The sequence below is a fragment of the Podarcis filfolensis genome (assembly GCF_964270895.1).
Source record: "Podarcis filfolensis genome assembly, chromosome: 3".
Taxonomy (NCBI): Eukaryota; Metazoa; Chordata; class Lepidosauria; order Squamata; family Lacertidae; genus Podarcis; species Podarcis filfolensis.
In genome coordinates this window covers 88813714-88834182 of record NC_139606.1, presented here as the reverse complement: position 1 = coordinate 88834182, position 20469 = coordinate 88813714, and the positions used below count along the sequence as shown (strand labels likewise).

Sequence of the window (20469 nt, the reverse complement as noted above, 5' to 3'; positions counted from 1 at the left end):
TCAACCAGTCATGCCCTCCTACAGCACGCCATTAGGAACATAGAGAACATAGGAAGCTGCTTTACACTGAGTCAGAACATTCGTCTATTGAGCTCAGTGTTGTCTGTTCTGACTGGCAGCAGGTCCCCAGGATTTTACAATCAGGCATCTCGCCTAGTCCTTGCTGGAGATGTCAGATATTGAACCTGGGAACCTTCTACCACTGAGCTACGGCACTTCCCCTACCTTGGTTTTCCTGGCTTTCTTTTCCAACTAACCCTCTGCATTCTGTGGCCACTGAGCATGCACCATCCCCTTTAGTTTGCAAGGGCTTATTGTGAGTCGAGGACCCGCCACCCGCATAGGTTTATAATAAGACACAAAGACACATTATTTTTGGTTAATTGGCAAAATAAGGCCACAGCTTTATTGGTTACAGCATGTGAGTAGTATTGGCTTAGGCACTGGATAAAACAGCAATACATGACTCCACCCCGCTCAGCAGGGAGTCATTTCAGGGTTAACAACCAGTGGGAGGAGCTTGTTGATGCAAATACAACTGGAAGCTTCCCCATGATGTCACCAGGGCCCTAGCCACCAGCAGGACAGGATCCACGACCGCCGGATTCCTTTAACAGAATACCCAAAATAGAAGGGGTAGATGATGGGCATACCCAGTCCTCCAACACAGTACACATATTCCAATGCCTAACCGCCAATACCAGAAAGTTGTGGCGAATTGCTACGAGGTAGGCGAAAAAACCAAGAGGCTGGTGCCAATTTGCCAAATGGATAAAAAAGTCCTACCAGGTCCCTTGGGCAACCAAGGCAACCAACCTAAGTCCATAGCAAGGTCAATATGCAGAGGAAACTGACCTAAAGGGAGGGAGGGCGGGAGATCCGATGCAAGCAGGAACCGACTGGGGACAGAGCGCTGCCACGGCTCCTTAAATGCAGCTAACCCCGCCCACCAGCCAGCCCTACTGGCCAGCTGAAGGGCTTGGTCGTGGCAGCGGGGCAAATCAGAAGCAGGGAGCCGAATACGCCTCCCTGCTGCTGCGGGAAGTTGCTCCCACTCACAACCCCTAACCCTCCGGGAAGAGGAGAGGCCCTATAAAACCTCAGGAGTCCCCAAGCATGCCAATAGCAACCTGCTGTTTCTCAGTGGCCCCGATTTGACTCCATTTCTACCAGTACTCACCACGTGAGTTTCCTACCAGAGGGATGGTGTTGTGCAAAGAGTTCTGCTCACCCCATCTAAAAAAGATATGATGTTTATCTGGCAATCCAAACAAGGGGATGAAGCAGCTTCCCTGCGCGAAAAGACTAAAGTTTTTGTGCGTGCGTGAGTCACCTTGCAGGGGGCAGGAGAGAAGGATGTGGGCGCATGATAGAGGTTTATAAAATTATTAATGGTGTGGAGAGCGGGCAACAAGATGAGAGGAGCAGTTGTCATTCGCTCACTAGTATGCACTCACTCATAACATTAGTGAATAAAACTGACTGTCAGTATAAAAGATAGCACTTGGTGTAGCATAATTATGTTAGGTCACCATGCAAGCACTCTTACACCACTTCACAGCTCCCCCCACAAATAATCATGGGAACTGTGGTTTGTTAAGGGTGCTGAGAATTATGGCTCAGTGAGGTGTCTTGTAACACCTTTTAGCACCCTTAACAAACCAGGAATCCTTGGGGAAGAGGAGCCATGGCTGTTAAAATGGCGTAAAAGCACTTTAAATACGTGGTGTGAATCAATCTCTAGTACTGGTGATTGAGGACAGGGCTTTCCATGGCTATTGTAAACTCCATGTTCAGAAGCAGTTTCCTTTGAACAACAGATACTGGGTACAGGCTGTTGCCTTCACACATTAATCATGAGCTCCCTGAGGCTGGCTGCTGTGAGAAGGAGGATGCTGGGGTAGAAGGACCCTTGAACTTATCCATCAGGCTTTTTCTTTCACTCTTTCTCTGATTTTGTGATTGAACTTGGTTCCATATGAGCTACTTCTGATTCCATCAACTGGAGTTAAAATGAGCCTTCATTTAGGAATAGTGACTCATCAGCTTAGGTAAATTGGTTATTTTCCTTTTTGAGGCAGAGAGCTCAAGCTCACACCTTTCAGCTGTTTGTTCCTGGGGATAATTATTTCTTTCAGCTATCTCTCTCTCTCTCTCCTGAGATAACCCCTTTGAGGAGACAGTACCTTGAAGATATCAGTCATACTCCTACTTACATTTCCTCAAGTATTTGCTCTTTCTTGATGCCCATCCCCACAGACTAACTACTGCAAGTAGCCTCTCCCTTTGTCCTGTCAAGAACACTTCAATTGTATTGTATACAGAAGCCTTCACCAACCTGGTCCCCTCTAGATATTTTGGACCACAAGTCCAATCAGCCTCGGCCAGTGCTGGCTGCAGCTGATGGGAGCTGTAGTCCAAAACATCTGGAGGGCAAAAGCTGTCAAAATTTGATACCAGGCTAGTCCTTGCCTGGGCCAGCTGTATTGAGTTATGTTGATTGGCCGTAATATGTCTTGTATTAATACGTGCAGTCTTCCTTAACTTCCCTACGACTCCCTATTCACTTAAACTATTTTCAGAGGCAGGGCTGGCCCAAGGCATTTTGACACCTGAGGCAAACCACAAAATGGTGTCCCCTCAACCAGGCAAGGAGGGATGATTGAAGGTCTACATCAAGAACAAGGGAAGGGGATAAAGATCTACATCAGGAACAAAGATGGGAGGAGACCATTGCACCTTTAGAGGCAGTGGGCAGGGGGCTGCTGAGGAGACAGAAGATCCAGCCTCCAGGGAGTATGCCATAGCTGTCACTGCTACCAGGGAACAGCAGGTGATGCACTTCTTGGAGGTTGGATCTGCTGCCCCTGTAGACACTGCCATCTGTGGTGGTTGCCTCATCTTGACTCATGGGTGGGTTGGCCCTGTTCAGAGAGGTGGTCATGTTAGCTTTTTATTTAACATAGACACCGTGGCAGGTGCTGTGTACAATTTACAATTGATATGGATATTTAGTGCTTAGGTCAGATGGAGAAAGCTCTAATGGCCACACTGCCAAAATGAATAGCTTTTTCTCTCATCCATGCAGCCCTTTCAAGCGTCTCTGTTTTCCAGGGAGTGTACTGGATTTACAGAAGTTGTCCCAGTTTCTGATTTAATCCCACTTTTCCTTAGGACATCCCTATTTTCATTGGAGAAATGTTGGAGGGTATGTCCATATAGATTATGCTTCTCACATATATACAGATAGGCACATGCACACACGCACACACGCACACACACACACACACACACCTTAATAATTAATAAACCAGATCCCATTTCTCCCACCCAGCCAAGATATTCCCTCTCTCCCAACCCAACCGCATAATAGACATGAACAAGGATGGACAAATTAGAGTAGGCCATGGGAAAGGAAGTGAATCTCCTATACAGGAACATCTTTGGTTTAATGTGTTAAATGAATCTCTGCCTGTTTATGAAGATACACTCCACAGGAATCTCATTTGAACCCAGCACTGCTTACATATCTAGGAGTCCATGGGCACCTGGCTGTGTGAGATTGCTGAGCAGAGTGTGCATTCAAAAAGTCTGATTTGGAGGAGTCAGTGGAAGTGGGAAAACGAACAAGGACCACAAGGAAAACACAAAGGCCCAGATGAAAAATAAAGAGAGTGGGGTGGCTGCTTTGGGCCCTGTAGCCTGAAGCATCCCACTTCCGACCTTATTTAATATATTATTTCATCTCCTACTTTTTCAGGTTTGTATTACATACATAACAATATGCATTGGAGAGCGTCAGGATTTTGTTCATGAAATGATGTTTTCTCTTGTGCTGTGAGAAGATCCAGGGAAAATGCCCCTTTCTCTTGGATAGGGAATAAAGAGGTATTTTAACAGAATTCAGCTCTTTGAAGCGGTTGCCTCAATAAATCCCTTCCTGACACATCCCCTGAAGTGGGATAATTACCAAAGCTAGCAGCTCAGCCACCTTGATATTAGCACCTTTGACTAGGCAATCACCCCAGAGAGCAGAATGTGAAAGCCTCCATCTTAACACACAACCCAGGACTTGCTCTCCAGATGAGCTTCTTGTGGCACAGGGAACTAAGAGAGGCCATGCTTTAAAAAGCAATGAAGTCACTCCAGAAACTAATCGGAATTTACACAACAATGCTGCTTAAAAATCAATAGCGTTTTCTCTTATTCTGTTCTTACCAGCCTACTGAGTGCTTTTACTACTAAAGCTGCCACACAAAAACAATCACCTTCCTTGCTCAGCAGATCAACAATACATCTTCACATGGCTGCTTTCTCCAACGTCACAAAGCCCAGCAGGGTGGCAACAGAAAGAGGTTCTTTCTATTTTATTATTTATTTTATGCTTTTATCACGTTTACATCCTGCCGTGCCCCCTAGGAGCTTAAGGCAGCACACGTGGCTATATTATAGCCTCACAAAATCCCTTTGAGATAGATTAGGCACAGAGAGAGGGGTGGGGGAGAGCAATTCATATCTGAGCAGAGATTTGAACCCAAGTCTGCACTTTGACTGCAAGCTACACCATGCATGCTCTCAAGGCTGCCTCTTGCTCCCAAAAGCTAGACAGACTGAGGATTTTTGGGTGTGGGGAGAAGTTGCATTAGTAAAACTTTTCTCCAGTGTTTTTTATTTTGCAGCTGACATAGGAATGTGGCATTGACATGTACATCACAGTGACTGCCCCCTGTGCCCTCCCATGCCTCTTGTTTGCTTCTTACCATGACTCTGACTGAAATATATCTGCAAGGAAGACTGTCCAGTGCTTTCATTCCAATAAGTACTCTTTATTTCCCCATTTTCTAATCCTGACCCCTCTGGTTCAAGATCTCTGCTCCACTCACAGCCTGGCCTAGAAGCTTCTGTTTGCTTCCTGGTTCTGCCCTCCCTTCTGCTGCCACATTGCAGCTTTCCTTCGTGATTGATCATCTGGTTTTATTTGCTACCCCGACATTGGCCTGCCCCCAAATTCTGTCTCAGAGAAATTACTTTCTTCCTACACTGGGTAAACATCTGCCAGGGTTGGTTAAGTCTAGCAACTCCTGTGTCAACACGCCAAGATCAGGTTTGATGAACATGAACAGTCCCTGCCAGCCCTTGCGATCCTTTTTAATCATGAGGAGCTGCTGAGGTCCCGTCAATGAACTTTTCAATTCCATTTTTTCTCTGTGGGCACATGAATTCATATGCCTTACCTGCTGACAAGCGGCAAGACCACATCGCTCCTTCAGACTTCTGAATGCATTTGCTTTGCTTGAGCACCTTCTTGTCCAAAGGCTGCTCCAAGCTACTATGCATGTAAATGTCACATTGAGAGGGTAAGAGGACCCCGTCTGCTTCTCTGCCAAGATGTGTGCTCTCCAGACTGGTTTGCAGTTTTGTGCTGGGAAGCACAGGCATTTGCAAGCCTTCTTGTATGCATCTTGAAACATGGATGCACAAACCTTTCTCTAATAAAAGTAGCATCATGAGCATCTCTAACACCACTACCTAGTGGATTGTTGTTGTTTTTTAGGAAGATGCTTTCAGCATTCATGTCTCCCAAAAGTCACATCCACATTTTCTGATAGAACATATATGCGACCTGTACCTACCCAGAGTGTTGAGAGTGCTGTCCTCGGCATTGAAAGGCCCTGTCCCCGACCTTAAAACAATTGGGAGAAAAAGGAAAATATGAAAATAACAAAGTGGGAGGAGGGAACCCAGGTTTCTGCCAGAGAGATAATATTACAGCACTTATATGGTGCTTTAAATTATTCAACATGCATACAAACACACTACCTTCAACAATCTGAAAAAGTAGGTCAGTATTACCCCCATATTGGAAATTAATGGGGAGGAGGGAAGAGATGCAGCTAGAAGACAGTGGCCATGCTCATATGTAAAATTGACCACAAAACATGCTTAGTCAGCTTGGCCTGTGACCAAAGCTGCATGGATCTCAGGCGCTCTCCTGCTTTGTCTCTCCCCTTTTTAACACCACACACAAGCCAGGACTCCTGGTTCTTTTCCCCAAATCAAGCATAGCAAGCATAGTCAAGAAGAAACCTTGGCTTCCGCTCCCTGTTTGTTTGGAATGGAGGCTCACGCCTAATGCTATGCCAGATGGTCCATGGCTCATTTCCCTGATTTAGGAAGGAAGGAGCAAAGTGGGAAACGCGCAAGCTGTATGCACCAGCACAAAGCTCATGCACAGGCTAATTTCACTACTATAGCTATGGCTTGTGGCCAGCATTCTGTGTAAATGAGGCCAGTGACGGGCTTAAGACTACCTAACAAATCCAGGACAGAGTTGAGGTTTGAACCAGGTACTTCCTAAAGCGTAGCTCAGCCACTATGCTACACCAGAGGCACTATGGCTTTGAGTAGCTGCTGAGAGCTAGAGCAAGGGGTGGCTATTGCCTTCAGTCTGCTTAGGGGCTTCCCAGACACACCTGATTGGCCATTCTGGGAAACAGGATGCTGGGAGAGCTGTACCAGTGATCTGACCCAACAGGGGTCTTTTTATGTTCAGAGCTGCCTCAGAAAGCCACAGTCATGCAATGGAGAGCTGGAGCTCACATAAAAGGGGAAAGTTGTATCCCCCGAGCTTCGGGGAAGCTGGATACTGCAGGCGAGGCTTTGAAAGAGAGAGGAAACAAAGGCAGTGCAAGAGGTCTGATAAACAAAGGAAATGAAAGCAGGAGCCATCTACCTTGTTTCAGAGGAATCTTCTGTAACAAGAGGAGCAGATTCCAGCAGGAACTGTGATGAGCCTGGAAGGAGTTCTTGAAAATTCTGAGAATTTTCTTCTTCAAGTGCCTTTGCTGATTTGGGGATAGGTGGGATCAAAGCAGTACCTAAAGACCTCCTCAGATTCTCACCATGGCTATGTAACATCTGCAGGAAAGCATGGTTTAAAAGACACGGGACAATGGCATTATCACTCAATATTTGCAGGTAGCCAAAAGACACCTCTGTGTTGAGGCTCATGGAGTGCAAGAGTCAGCAACTGGTTTGACCCCTTTATATATATAAAATCACTTAAAATTTGCTCCTACCTCCTGAGCAGGACTTCCAAGTAATCTACTTTGACCTGCTGGTAGCAATGTGTCCTCAGACATGGCTGTTACTGCCTGAACGATGTCACTTTAATGCATGAACTAAGATGTGACACGGAAAGTCACTTCACTAAGGGTTGGTCAAAACAATCAGAAAAAAACACGCGAGGCAGTAGCACTTCTAGGTGAATTATGCTGTTCTACAAAAAGCCTCCATGCCCTTGGAAACCTGAAGTCCTCTAAGCAAAAAATAAAGTGGGACTAGGATTAGTCCTGGAAAGTGGTAAAGAATAATGTGGCACAGTGGAGACAAGGTGGTACAGGGGAATCTAAGGGCTCATCAACACTTTGGCTGGTCCCTTGCTTAGAAAGCACTTGCCTGAGAGGCTTTCCCCTTGCCCCACTCCTTTCCCAGGGAAAACCCACTCTTTAGCTCTAAATCTGAGAAAACGTCAAAATGGAGAAAACCCAAATTGCCATTTGCTCCGACTGAGCACTAAAGAGTAGTTTTCCCCGGGGGTAAGCAGTGGAAGTGTGGATAAGCCCTGAGACTAACCTCATTTTCCTTCACATGTTTTTATAAACAACAGTTGCTGCATCAGTCCCTAAGAATAAGAGAGGGACAGATCAGCCCTTTTTTTAAAAAGAAGACTCTCTAAACCAAATTCTACTGATGCAGAAAAATAAGCACTTGAGCTGCACAGAACTTTTCAAGGGGTAAAAATGTGGGAAGTTCTGTGCGGCATGAAAGATAGACTATTTCAGCTGAAGTACCACATTTTCCAACATCTCGGTGCTCTCTGCGTCACCTGCAGTATGATAGCGCCCTCTGCTTGTCCTCCTCCTGTCTTTGGCAGGAGAATTTCAACACTCTATTCCCTTTTTCTGTTCTTATATATTTTACTGGAATAAATTTCGATCACACTCTCCAGGATGTATCTATTATTCCTGCCAGACAGCCTTGAGCTCCGGCCAATTTTGCAACTCCTTCGACCTTCCATCAAAATCTGCTTCTCAGAAGTCTATTAATTTTTTACATTAGTGCTCCTCCTGCCGGCCCTCATCAGCTTCTCAGCTCCTGGATGATAAGGTGTGATCACCGGATCCTTGGTCCTCTGCAAATGCCACTTAACAATTTGTCATATCTAACTGCAAGTTATTAACTCCAGAGGCGCTTCATATCTCACGGACTGTGCAGTATAACACAGAGGATCTTCCCATATCAGGAAGAGATTTCTAATGCCAGGTATCTTGCCGAACTGATGTTTCCTTAATGTCACTGTGGAACTAGTGAGGGCTTGTTGGCCTCGACTGACAACAGATAGGCCTCTTGATTCCTTTGCCCAGCTGAGTAGGCAGGATCACTGATTTGATTCTGAATAAGGTAGCTTCATAGGTTCAGTTTCTTTCCTAGTACACATTTTATCCCTTTGCATGTAATTTTCTGCCCCTCTTCAAAGCAATACAATTTGAACAACAGACAGCGCATTCATACCAATTTGATTATGCTTGTGCAACAGACTCTGCAATTCAGCTGCAGACTAAATCAAATGTGATTTGGTGCAACTGACCCAACATCATAACCTCGCCATGCCGGCAAACATTAGCTCCTCAGTTTTTAATAACAGAAACAATAAAGCGAACCCAAATGCTTCTAGAAGCATAAATCTTCTCAGGCACAAACACCACCGCATTTCAGCATCTTCATTTGACAGTACCTCTTGAGTGTCTGCTATTGACTCCCGGTTGTCCGCTCTAACTTCCAAGCAGTTTCCCAACACTTTCTGCTGTCTTTCACGAGCTCCATCAGCCTCTGGGGTAGTGGGGATGCTCTGAATAGGAGGCATGGGCTTGGAAGCGACCAGCAGTCTTTGAGAGGCAGATCTGGAAATGGTTGGTTTCAGGGCAAGTCCCTGAGGACCCACAGAGTTCAATAAGCCTGGAATTGCAAAACACAATGGATGTGACACTTTCCCGCTGAACGTATGCGCATACACTGCACTGAGTACATCACACAAAGGACAATGAGCTCCTTGTACAGCAGCTTGGTGTTGTTGGGAACAGCCTGAAAAACTTGAAAATGTCATTAGAAAAGCCAGGTACCTTTTCCCTCTCTAGAAAATTGTATACCACCATATTCTCACCCTGCAATGATGTCCAGCAGCTATGCAGTTGGACAAGGTACCAGGTCAAATGCTGCTGTGATTGTGGGCTGCTGGAACCAGATTCATGGCTCAAGTATATTCAGTCTCTGGAATATGTGCCAAGTGGGCATTGTCTCTTGTTGGATAGAGAGAGGAAAGACACCAATAGGGCCAAACAAGAATCTGTTGTCATATCATTGAGAAGCAGTACCGAGAGCTGGGCTTGGAAATGGTTGCTGTTGGGTGATGTTGGGTGGAACAGTGGAAATGGCTCAAAGGCAATAGTTGTCCCCCATGTTACATAGGCCTAACTTGCCTTCCCTAGAAGTCAGGCATTTAGTGTCACTTGTCCCATGCTATGGGACACTCTTCCAGAATACATTTTGCAACCCTGTGATTTTCAGGCTTCTCTTGAAGACCTTTGCAACTCTTTATGGGTTTTCCCCCCATCAGCCAGTCACTTTAATTATCATCCTATATTGTTCTTATAATGCTGTATATATTATAGTACATCTTTCTGTATACAGTGGTACCTCGGGTTACATACGCTTCAGGTTACACACTCCGCTAACCCAGAAATAGTACTTCAGGTTAAGAACTTTGCTTCAGGATGAGAACAAAAATCGTGCTCCGGCAGCGCGGCTGCAGCAGGAGGCCCCATTAGCTAAAGTGGTGCTTCAGGTTAAGAACAGTTTCAGGTTAAGAACAGACCTCTGGAACGAATTAAGTACTTAACCCGAGGTACCACTGTACCACTTTGTAATATTGTATAAAATGGCAGTATATGAATACTTCTATCAATAAATAAAATAAGTTGTTTTTTATTCAATTTCTATTTTGCCCTTCCTCCCAAAGTAACCCAAGTTTATCCACAACAATTTCATTAAGAACAGATTTTTATTTTATTTTTTTACTTTAACTATTCTATTTTAAACAAACATACTGCAGTTTTCAGTGCTAACATTTTGCAGACATGCGTTGCCAGGTTGGTTCCCAGTTTTTGTGTGTGTGTGTCAATGGCAGATTTTGCCCACTCTTCATTTGTTCAGCTTTCAACACTGTGGTTTAACTGAGTGTTGAGCTTTAGAACTAGGAATGGAACAGAACCCATAAGTCTCACTGGGCTATTTACTATGGCTCAGTCTCCATTCTCCATCTGTAAAATGAAAACAATGGCAAATCTGTCTCAAGGGATTGTTACAAGGCTGAAAGCTGTAAGGACTTCAAACGCTTCGCACAAAGAGCTGTTATACATCACTGCAAATAAGACCAATGCTTCTTATCGGAATCAATAGGCAAGCATCCATCATACCTTTGCTTGATGCATGGATCCCCTCAGACATTCTCCTCTTCTTGAGCTTGTCCTTGATTTGTGCAGTTTCCACAGCTGCACTGCTCACCTCCAGTTCACTGGGATCTTGCCTTGGCAGAGTGCTAGAAAGGTCAGCCATGGCTGCTCTGTCTGTATTCTTCTTCAGAAGGCCATTCCTAATATCCAGAGGTTCTCCTTTACCTCCCCACAAACATGCCTGCTTCTTTAGAACTGAATGAAGAGAAGCTGCAGGGGAATTTAATGAGAGGCATTCAGTTACTCGACCAGTCCCACATATTGGGGAATCAGGTTTAGCCCTCCTGCTTATTTCTGCAGAGAACAAGAAGGTCACAGTGGCCAGCTGGTTTGGCTAGAACTTCCTTCACCAGCTAGTTGCCAAATGGAAGGCTAAACAGGACCACAGCCAATGGCTGGGCTTTTGTATGCTATACATCCTTCACCTTAGGCAGCAAATGTCTTTGACCAGCTCTGCTTGAAGGAATGGGCAGAGTTTCACTAGGGGTTTATTTGAAAGCCATGAATGTGAAGCAGAGTAGGCCTGTCTCTCTTCCCACATTTGCAGCACGTTGGCCAAATATAACCTTCCTCTACTATAAAAGTCAAACGGTCCCCAAGCTTGGAGATCCTCAAAAATTGTCACTCTTGCTAAAGTGACCAAAGGCAGTGTGCCTATCCCTTGGACACTTACACAAGCATAAAAGCCAGTGAGCTGTATGGGACTTACTCCTATATTTATTTTATTTTATTTGTTCATTTCGTAACAGCTACATACCACTGGTAAGATGAATAAAAATCTTGGCTAGATATTAGGCAATTTCAGCCTGCATCTTGTTTTCCCACTTGCAAACTGGGCTTTACTTTTACAGGAACAGGACCTATCCAGACTGGTGTAGGTCTGTGTTTGTATTCTGCAACACCCTACTGATGCAATAATGGTGCATCAGTAGTGGACAGGACAGTCCATACATTGTTCTGCTTTATTAGTTGTTCCCCAATGCTCCCCCAAGGTTACCAAGTTACTGCACACTTCTGCAACCAAAACAAAACGAACACCCCCACAACCCTGAAAAAACTTTTGTGGTGTCAAAAGTTACAGGGTTTTAGCAAGACATTATGGGACATGCACCAATTGGAAATTAGTGTAAAGTTAAAGGGACCCCTGACCATTAGGTCTAGCCGTGATCGACTCTGGGGTTGCGGCACATATCTCGCTTTATTGGCCAAGGGAGCCGGCGTACAGCTTCTGGGTCATGTGGCCAGCATGCTTCTGGCAAACCAGAGCAGCATACGGAAACACCGTTTATCTTCCCGTCGGAGCGGTACCTATTTATCTACTTGTACTTTGACGTGCTTTCGAACTGCTAGGTTGGCAGGAGCAGGGACCGAGCAACGGGAGCTCACCCCGTCGCGGGGATTCGAACCACCAACCTTCTGATCGGCAAGTCCTAGGCTCTGTGGTTTAACCCACAGCGCCACCCGCGTGTCCACCCTGAAACTCTTACAGGCGCAAACAGTGCTGAAAGAAATGTTGCATGTAGCTGCCCCAATCCCATCCTGAACACAAACTATCATGAACGCACACTGTTGAGGATGTCTGGAATGGCCCCCAAGTCACAAATCCCACCTAGTCTTCCCCATCCTAACCATCATCTGCCGTCATCCATCCGTTCCCACAGAGCTGCAAATTGGAATCGATGCTGCCTCCTCTCAGCGACCTGCATCCAGGCTTCGCTTTGGGAATGCTCCCGCAATATATCGCAACAGGAGCTCGGTGTTTGGCTTTAAAAACAAGAACAACACGAATGAAATGAAAGAGGAGGGCCAGAGCAATCATTTGCTAATCTTCCATGTCTAAAGGCCTATTCAAAGGATTAGTAAGTCTATGAAGCAGCAAATGCGTGGCTGTTTCCTAAGTTGCTTGCACAGACACTCTTCCCTCTTGGAAGTGCTCCTGCTTTAAGAAGACTGTGTTTCCCTCAAGTTCAGACCGCAGTGGAGAGGTCACCAACCTTTTTGGCCTCAAGGCCCATTTGCAAAATGGAGAAACTGTCGTTTGCACAGGGCACCACACAAACACAGAGACATCAACCTATTAAATTAGCTGCAACAGAATGCTTATTTCAAGCCTAATTTCAGCAGAGGTACAGAAGGGGACACAATGTCTCATGACCAGCAGGAATGGAGCATTTGCAGCCCATTGAAAAAGCAGAATATATCCATAAGGTCCCACCTTCATGCAGTACTATGCCAACATTTTGCAATATCCTCCCCCTGCAAGAATGTGTACAACAAAAGAGTAGTAGATGCATGTGTTTGTAACTGTGCCAAATAAAAAAAGGTTCTGTCCAGTGGTGGACCTATGTTTATGGGACCCTGAAGCTTGAAGTGACTCTCAGACTTTGGAATTGTTGAAATATATACAACAAAAAATTAACTAATTCAAGTTGTGTGACTCAGATTTGGTCTACTAGACCCAAATAATTTAAGCAATGTGGACTAAAGTCGCTTCTGGGGCCCCTCCAGGATTAGGGTCCCTGAAGCTTAAGCTTCATCAATTTCATAGTAGATCCATCCCCTGTTACTGTCTTATGTTCTTGTTGGACAATACACCCAAGTATAGAGTAGATAAACAAAAGAGGGCTCATCCACTCTTGCCCTTGCCCCACAACTTTCACCCAAGGAAACCCCATCTTTACTGCCGAATCAGAGCAAACATCAACATTTGCTCCAATTTATCGCTGAAGGGAAAGCAGCATGGCAAGGGCAGAACCACTTGGACCCATGCCTAGAAAGCACAGGACAAGCAAAAAACCACTGAAACTCATGCTTTCTAGACATGGGACAAGCACAAGTCTGGATATGCCCAGAGTTTGCTAAAGAAACTGCTATTCCATACTCAGGGTTAGTTTCACATGGCTGATTTGGGCAGGGATTTTGGATAAATACATTTTTTATTTTGTTTTGCTTGAACTACATATTTTATACCTTGTGAGTGGTTCAGCACACACTCAGACTCTAGGTCAACATGAGCTGGGAAGGAATTGAGAAAGTCCCATTGTGTGAGTGGCCTTCTGCTCCTCCAAATTTGCATGGAAGCTAATCATCTTGAGATTGTGTGTACCTCCTGGCAGGGTTGTTTTTTATGTTTCTTTTTTTTTTGGCATTTCCTTTACATTTGGCATTTGCTTTACACTGAAAAGATTGCATGCTAAGTAAGTTACACAAAAACTATATCACCTATTTTAAACAGCTGGCAGCAGTAGCACAATATTTGGTGGAAAGTACAGCGTAACAGAAAGAGAGCTGATTGTAATGAACGCATGTCAGGACAGAAGCTGCAGCATTCTTATGTCCTTATTTGTGGCACCCTGTAAATGCTGCTTAACTCTAATCAGCCTCAGTCAGGGATGATGGGGATTGTACGCCAACATCAGGTTACCCATTCCTGGTGTATTGTAACCAGTAAAAGTATTTATGGAGAAATTTTCATGGTATATTCTGGAACACTGATGAAGCCAGACACAAATCTTAAGCAAGAGCATTCTCCAGATACATGATATGTGATAACCCAGCAGAAAGTTTCAAATACGGGAAGATAGAAAGAAAGATCTTTACCTGCTGTGAACTCATCATGTGTTGCCATGTGTGTAAGGCAGGGCCCAGGATACTTCTACAACTAAGAGGCTACTGGTTGGCTTTCTTGTTACTGGCTCCACAGCTGCTGTTGTTTCTCTCCCAGAACATCCAAAGGTCTGCACAAAACAACAACAAAGACAAAGCAACCTAGGTGTAACATTCTTACACTTTATCAGCTAATGCAACTCCTGAACTCTCAGCTATAGGCAAAGGGCTGCTTCTTGTGTCTTGAGGCCCCGGGACCACCCTGTAGCCTAAAGTGTAAATAAGTAGACACCACACAGGATATTGGTTTGGGATCAAATAAGGCCACAACTTTATTGGTTACAGATTGAGGTTTGGCCACAGGCATTGTGGTAAGCAACAGTGTGTGTCACTTCTGCCCATCCACAGGGAGTGTTGCTAAGGGTGAAGCTGATGGGGGGATGCCCTGTGACCTACGTCAAATCGGGGCACCCCCCAAGCGGTTCCCTTTGGAGGAGTGGTATGGCCCTAGCCCCTGACTAGGTGTCGGACAGGAGCCACTCCTTCCAGATCCTTTTAACAGGATACCCTTACCCATGGAGGGGCAGGCGGAGGCTACAACCTCCTCTCCAAACAAAACTAGGCTTACCCAATGCCTAACTGCCTCACAAAGTTGTGATGATTGGTATGAGGTAGGCGAAAACCCAAATGGCGGTGCCAATTAGCCAAGTGGGGAAAACCCTGGGAATGGCACCAAGGGCCGCAGTTGGTTGGTTGGCCCTGCACCCACTACCTCCCGCTGCCATTGGCTCGATTGGTGGCGGAAATACGATCTGGCCAGCAATAGGACAGTTTTCCAGGGAGGCCCAGGGCCCACCCACAAAGCCACCTGCCCACAAAGGAGGGTGAATGGACTTACATTAACAATTCCCTACACAGAGATAATCTCCATGTAAGAGGAAGAAAAGCAAACATAACACCACGAGTACTGGTGTTGCGTGCCAAGATGTTAATAGTAATCCATGGCTTCCTATGAAGGGTGACCCCTGTCCAAGGCCCAACCTATAACTGGCAGCTGCTTGCACATTGGAGACTTGCAATACAATGGCACGAATGCCTGATGTAAGCAGATGCATGGATCATTTCCTTATGAGGAGGCCCAAAAAATGTACAGTTATTAATTAAGGACTAATGTACAAATGTTGTAAAAGGCAACACAGGTACACAAATTAAAAGATCACTTAAAAAAATAAGTGGCTAAAATGGTGTCACTGGAAAAGGTGATACTAAAGGTGTCCCAAAGTTCCGAGGTGTTGTGAGTAAGCCTTTCAACACACATCAGGGATTGGGAACCTGTAGAGCTCTAGGTGCTGCTGGGCCACTGTTACAGCTCAGTTGGTAGAACATGAGACTCTTAATCTCAGGGTCATGGACTTGAGCTCTTTATTGGGCAAAATATTCCTGCATTGCAGGGGGTTGGACCAGATGGCCCTTGCGGTCCCTTCCAACTCCACAATTCTTTGATTCTATGAACTCCCATCAGAACCACCCATCATGGCCAATGGTTGGGGAGGACAGAAGTTCTAGTACCACAACATCTGGAGACCTACATATTTCTCATTCCTGCACTAAATATGTTAAAATAAAATCTCTTTAAGCAAGTCCTAAGAGTAGATGGTGCTACTGTTGCGCTCTTAGCAAAACAAAGCAAGGCAAGGCAAAAAAACCCCACCACTCAGATCTTCCGTGATCTGAACAGAGAGATGGAAGAACTCTGAGGAAAGCACAGAACAAGCATCTGGTGATGACGACACCATGTAGCTCAAGAGAGCAAAGCCTGGCTATCCTACAGTAAACACCTAACCTAGGTCTGCAGATATTGCAGCTTATGGTAAAATTCACATTAATTTCACTGACAGGCAAGCATGATTATGATGATAAACACCTTTGACAATTCCACAGACAGGATCTGAGTGAGGGAAGAGTCATCCCCATAATAAACCAACAGTGGTGAGGACCCAGAGCGATTGATTTGTGAGGGGGAGAAATTGGATGCCTCATGCTTGGTTAAGCCATAAGACATGAGAGCGTGAGCCTAGGATGGAGCAGCCAGAAGTATTTATTCATTCTTCCAATAAAAATGAAATATTGAGAATACCTCTGTATACGCCTCAACACAAAATAAATGTGCAAGGATAAAATACTAGCCAATTAACTGTAAATTTAGATGAGTTGACCATTTATTAATTTATTGATCCATTTATCATGCCTGCAGCCTGCCAACCATTTCTCAGGCATCTTCCCTGTGCAGCAATCTATTTACATTTGTTTCTCCTCGGTATTGTGCTCTGCTACATGAATTCCTAAATTTAATCACATGGAGGTGCAGGAAAGATTCAAGAGCGGAGACAATTTGGATTTTTCATGCTGAACAAAAATCCCATCTTAGCAAGGAGAGCATGCAGTGTAGGAAAACCATTTGGCAGCAAGTGTGTCAAACAAAAATATACATATATATAGATATAGATATATATAGATATATAAGCTCTTGCACTCCCTTTGTATTCTTATGTGGGTTTCTATCATGCAAAATCATAGGAATTCCTTTCTCTCTCCAGTATGATAAAACTTGTGACTGGATGAGATAAAGGGCATCTTTATGAACTAGCTAAGTGAGTTGAATCTGTGGATGTCACCCACCCCCCTTTCATTCTTAACAATCTCTTCTCCTCTCTTGACCTCTTCCTTGATGGATAATCAGCTCTAAAGTCACCGTAGCAAAGTTCTGGCTTTCATTGGCTTATCTGCCCTGATGCAGCAAAGAGGCACGCTAGCCTTGCATAAGGCTGCTAAGAGGGGGAGAACTCAGTCTTTCTTATAAAGATTTGTTTTTAAAATTTATATCCTGCCACTTCTTCCAGAAAGGCTGTGTTCAGCTCACTATAAAAACAGCATAAAACAGTATAAAAATACTAACACAGAAGCCCTTTCCAGGCAGCCTTGATCTCCACGTACTCAGAAGGGCATGTCTGCAAGGAGCCTACATGCACATACATTACTTGGTTCCTATTTATACATACTCAAGGGCCCCAGACCATACACACAGAAGCTTGTATGCAGAACTCTTGAATGCATGGGTGTCAAGGTAGGAGCCATTGGGTTTCAGCTCTCTCCATATGTATTCCTTTGTACCCTATGTGTTTTTTATAAATACAGTGGTACCTCGCGTTACAGACGCTTCAGGTTACAGGCGCTTCAGGTTACAGACTCCGCTAACCCAGAAATAGTACCTCAGATTAGGAACTTTGCTTCAGGATGAGAACAGAAATCATGCAGCAGCAGCAGGAGGCCCCATTAGCTAAAGTGGTACCTCAGGTTAAGAATAGTTTCAGGTTAAGAACGGACCTCCAGAACGAATTAAGTTCTTAACTCAAGGTACCACTGTATACAGTATTCAACGTACCCAATCCCATCTGCTGTCCCTGCTCCAAACCTCCCCATGGCTATTTGTATGTTGGAAAAGATTCTGCTCAGCAGAACGCATGCATAGATATCTGTATGCAGATAACAGTGGAAAGAGCAGGCTTCCCAGCTGTGTGGATAAAGCCCTGCCTGCATATTTGTTGTACATGCACAAGCTCCAGTCTTCAAGTGAGATCAGGTAGATCAGGAGTAAGGACAGTGTGCCTGGCTCCATTCTCTTCACTTCCTGGAAAAAAAGGTTCACGCTGATGCCTGAACAGCCCCCATTTGGTGATTATCTCAAAACAGCAAAGTAAATATAAGCCAACAGATTTCTAATGGGAGCGAATGGACTAACATTTTGATGTGAACATTGTGTGGACACAAAAAAACCCCAAAACTTGCATACAAGCAGAGCACTGATGCAGCAATAAACACCCATCTGAAAGCACCCTTCAAACTGGAGATAGATAATAAAGCAGAACCTGCAACAGAATCAGGCAATGAGTGTCTCCTCCCTGCTAAAAAGAATGTTCCTGTTCAAGCTTCCAGCCAGCCAATCCCTCCAAGCAGGACATTCGACTTCTAGTCCATGTGTTTCGTTTTTTGTTTTCAATGGTTACTCTTCTTTGCATGATGACTGAGCATGCTCAGTTCTCACTGGGTGAGTGTGTGCATTTGTTGCTGGAATTACTCCCCTTATATGATTATGATTATTATGATGATTATTATTATTAATAATAATAATACCCTGCCTATCTGACAGGGTTTCTCCAGCCACTCTAGGGGAAAATTGTACTTCTGCAAATAATAATTGTACTTCTGCAACTTCTTGACTGATAACTGTTTGTTTCTCAGTGTTCCTGTTTTGGCAACAATCCTGCTGACTTTCACCACCTGAGTTTGCCATATTAGAAGGGTCTTTTTAGACAATGTTGCAGTAAAAAGATGACATTAGGTACTGCATATATTTTGGAATCATGCAGAAATGCCATTTCCACAGTAGTCAAAGTTCTGGGGCTCCCCTCAACGCTAACCCTAACTTGCTGTTGTTGCCATCTCTTTTATATGCTACTTCTGTTACCAAAAGGTTCTTCAAACGGGATGGAGGCCGCAGTAATTTGTCAAAAGGTTGCATAAATCAGATTCATTGCAAAGTAACCAGCCTCTTTGATCACAAGCAGAAGCATGAGTAGGAACGAGAGTGAGAGCAGGAAAGATTAATTCTGAATCCAAACTTCAGGAGCAATTAAACACCAATAATGAGTGCCAAGACTCGGACACAACAAATTATTCAAGCATTGTGCCCAGTGTTTTCAGAGTACATATTGTTACAGTCTCCACTACAGTTGTGGCCAAGATACACTAATTTCTGAAAGGTTGGCTGATGGACTGCAAAAAGTTGCAGAACAATTTAAGGAAAACAAAGAGGAGAGAACAGAAGGTTTCTTTTCATTTGTGCTTCCTGGGGGACTGACCTAGTGGGCATCGAAGTCAACAAAAATACTTCTTGTTGACTTCAATGAATTCTAGATCAGGATCTTATGCAGAAGTTGCTAAAAACAGAAATGATATAGTTTCCAGATAATCACTCTGCAGGTACTGTTGCTGCTGGATTCAAAAACAAATCTGTGAGAATTCTTCAGTTCTTCATCAGAAAGAGGGCTGATTCATACAGGCATGTTCATCATTTGAATGGCACAATGGTTCAGTGTATCTGGCTGTTGACCAGAAGGTTGGTGGTTTGAGACCTCCCAGGGACTGCTGTAGACAGGATTTCTGCTTTGCACTAAATTGGACCAGGTGACCCTCAGGGTCCCTTTCCAACTCTACAGTTCTGTGATACTATAGCCGCAACATACAGTGATGATTTGCATGTGTGAATAAGTTTAGATATAAAAACCACTGTGTGCTTGGTTCTGTCTGCCCTATTCACCCAATATGATTTCTCTTTTTTTGTGGTACCTAGCCAATCGCTATCCTTATTTTGCTTGGAAATACCTGGAGCAGAAGTGGGGAATCCACAGCCCTCTTGCATGTTGTTGGACTTTAGCTCCCATTAGCCCCAGGCAGCATGGCAAATGGTCTTGGATTGTGGGAGCTGTGGTCCCCAAAACATCCAGAGCATCACAGGTTCCCCATCCCAGACTTGGAAGATGCTTTTACATAGATGTTAATGTGTGTAGCATCAGAGAGCAGCAGATTCTCTTCCATCCTTCCTGCCCTCATAACTAGTATACTCTGGATACATATTATTTGGATAGTACACACGGCTGAATGTTCTCCAGTTACAGCTCTTTTGAAAGACTTACAATCAGATCCATTGTGAGACTGGGCATTCTTTTTAACATTCTTATATTTCAGCAGCCCGTGCAGGACATGCTATTGCAGAGTAAATGAATGGTGGCCTCCAGTATGTCATTGCTAAGGCACCCCATGAGCTGGGGACTCTGGGGGCAGGGTCCAATGCCTTGCTCCCTGCAGCTCATCAACGCAGTTGGACCAGGGAACTTGGCTGGCTCGATATAACTGATGCTCCAGCCATGGTTCCTGAACTTGAGCAACTGTTCCTTGGGGATATGTATCTTGTCCCCACATTATCCACCCATTTTGGAACTTCACCAAAGATTCACCTGCCTCCGCCTCTTCAGATCCTTATCTGACTGCTGGGTGTCAGGAACTGAAGGGAGATTTAGTCCAAACAGATTATAAGGCCAGAAGAAATTACTATAGGGTAACCACAGCTGACCAGAAACCCTCCAGAGTCATTCCAATTTCTTGAGCAGATTAAAGCATTATGAGCTGCTACTATCTGCAAACAAACAGATGCTACAGGGCATGGAAGCCAAAG

The 20469-nt window shown here is 44.6% G+C and overlaps 1 protein-coding gene across 8 annotated transcripts in view; it reads right to left on the bottom strand.

The window, feature by feature from the left end:
* TOGARAM2 (TOG array regulator of axonemal microtubules 2) overlaps window positions 1–20469 on the bottom strand; it is a 68407-nt gene that overhangs the window by 30001 nt on the left and 17937 nt on the right. For 7 of the 8 annotated variants that reach the window (XM_083604476.1, XM_083604478.1, XM_083604473.1 and 4 more), the window contains 6 exons: window positions 14172–14308; window positions 12201–12335; window positions 10536–10781; window positions 8798–9018; window positions 6734–6918; window positions 5634–5683 (listed from right to left, as the gene is read on the bottom strand). In XM_083604476.1, the coding sequence (XP_083460602.1) occupies window positions 5634–5683; window positions 6734–6918; window positions 8798–9018; window positions 10536–10781; window positions 12201–12335; window positions 14172–14199 (865 nt within the window). In that variant the 5' untranslated portion in view covers window positions 14200–14308. Of the gene's footprint in view, window positions 1–5633; window positions 5684–6733; window positions 6919–8797; window positions 9019–10535; window positions 10782–12200; window positions 12336–14171; window positions 14309–19096; window positions 19149–20469 lie in introns of those variants that run through there. The other variant, XM_083604479.1, reaches the window with a different exon arrangement.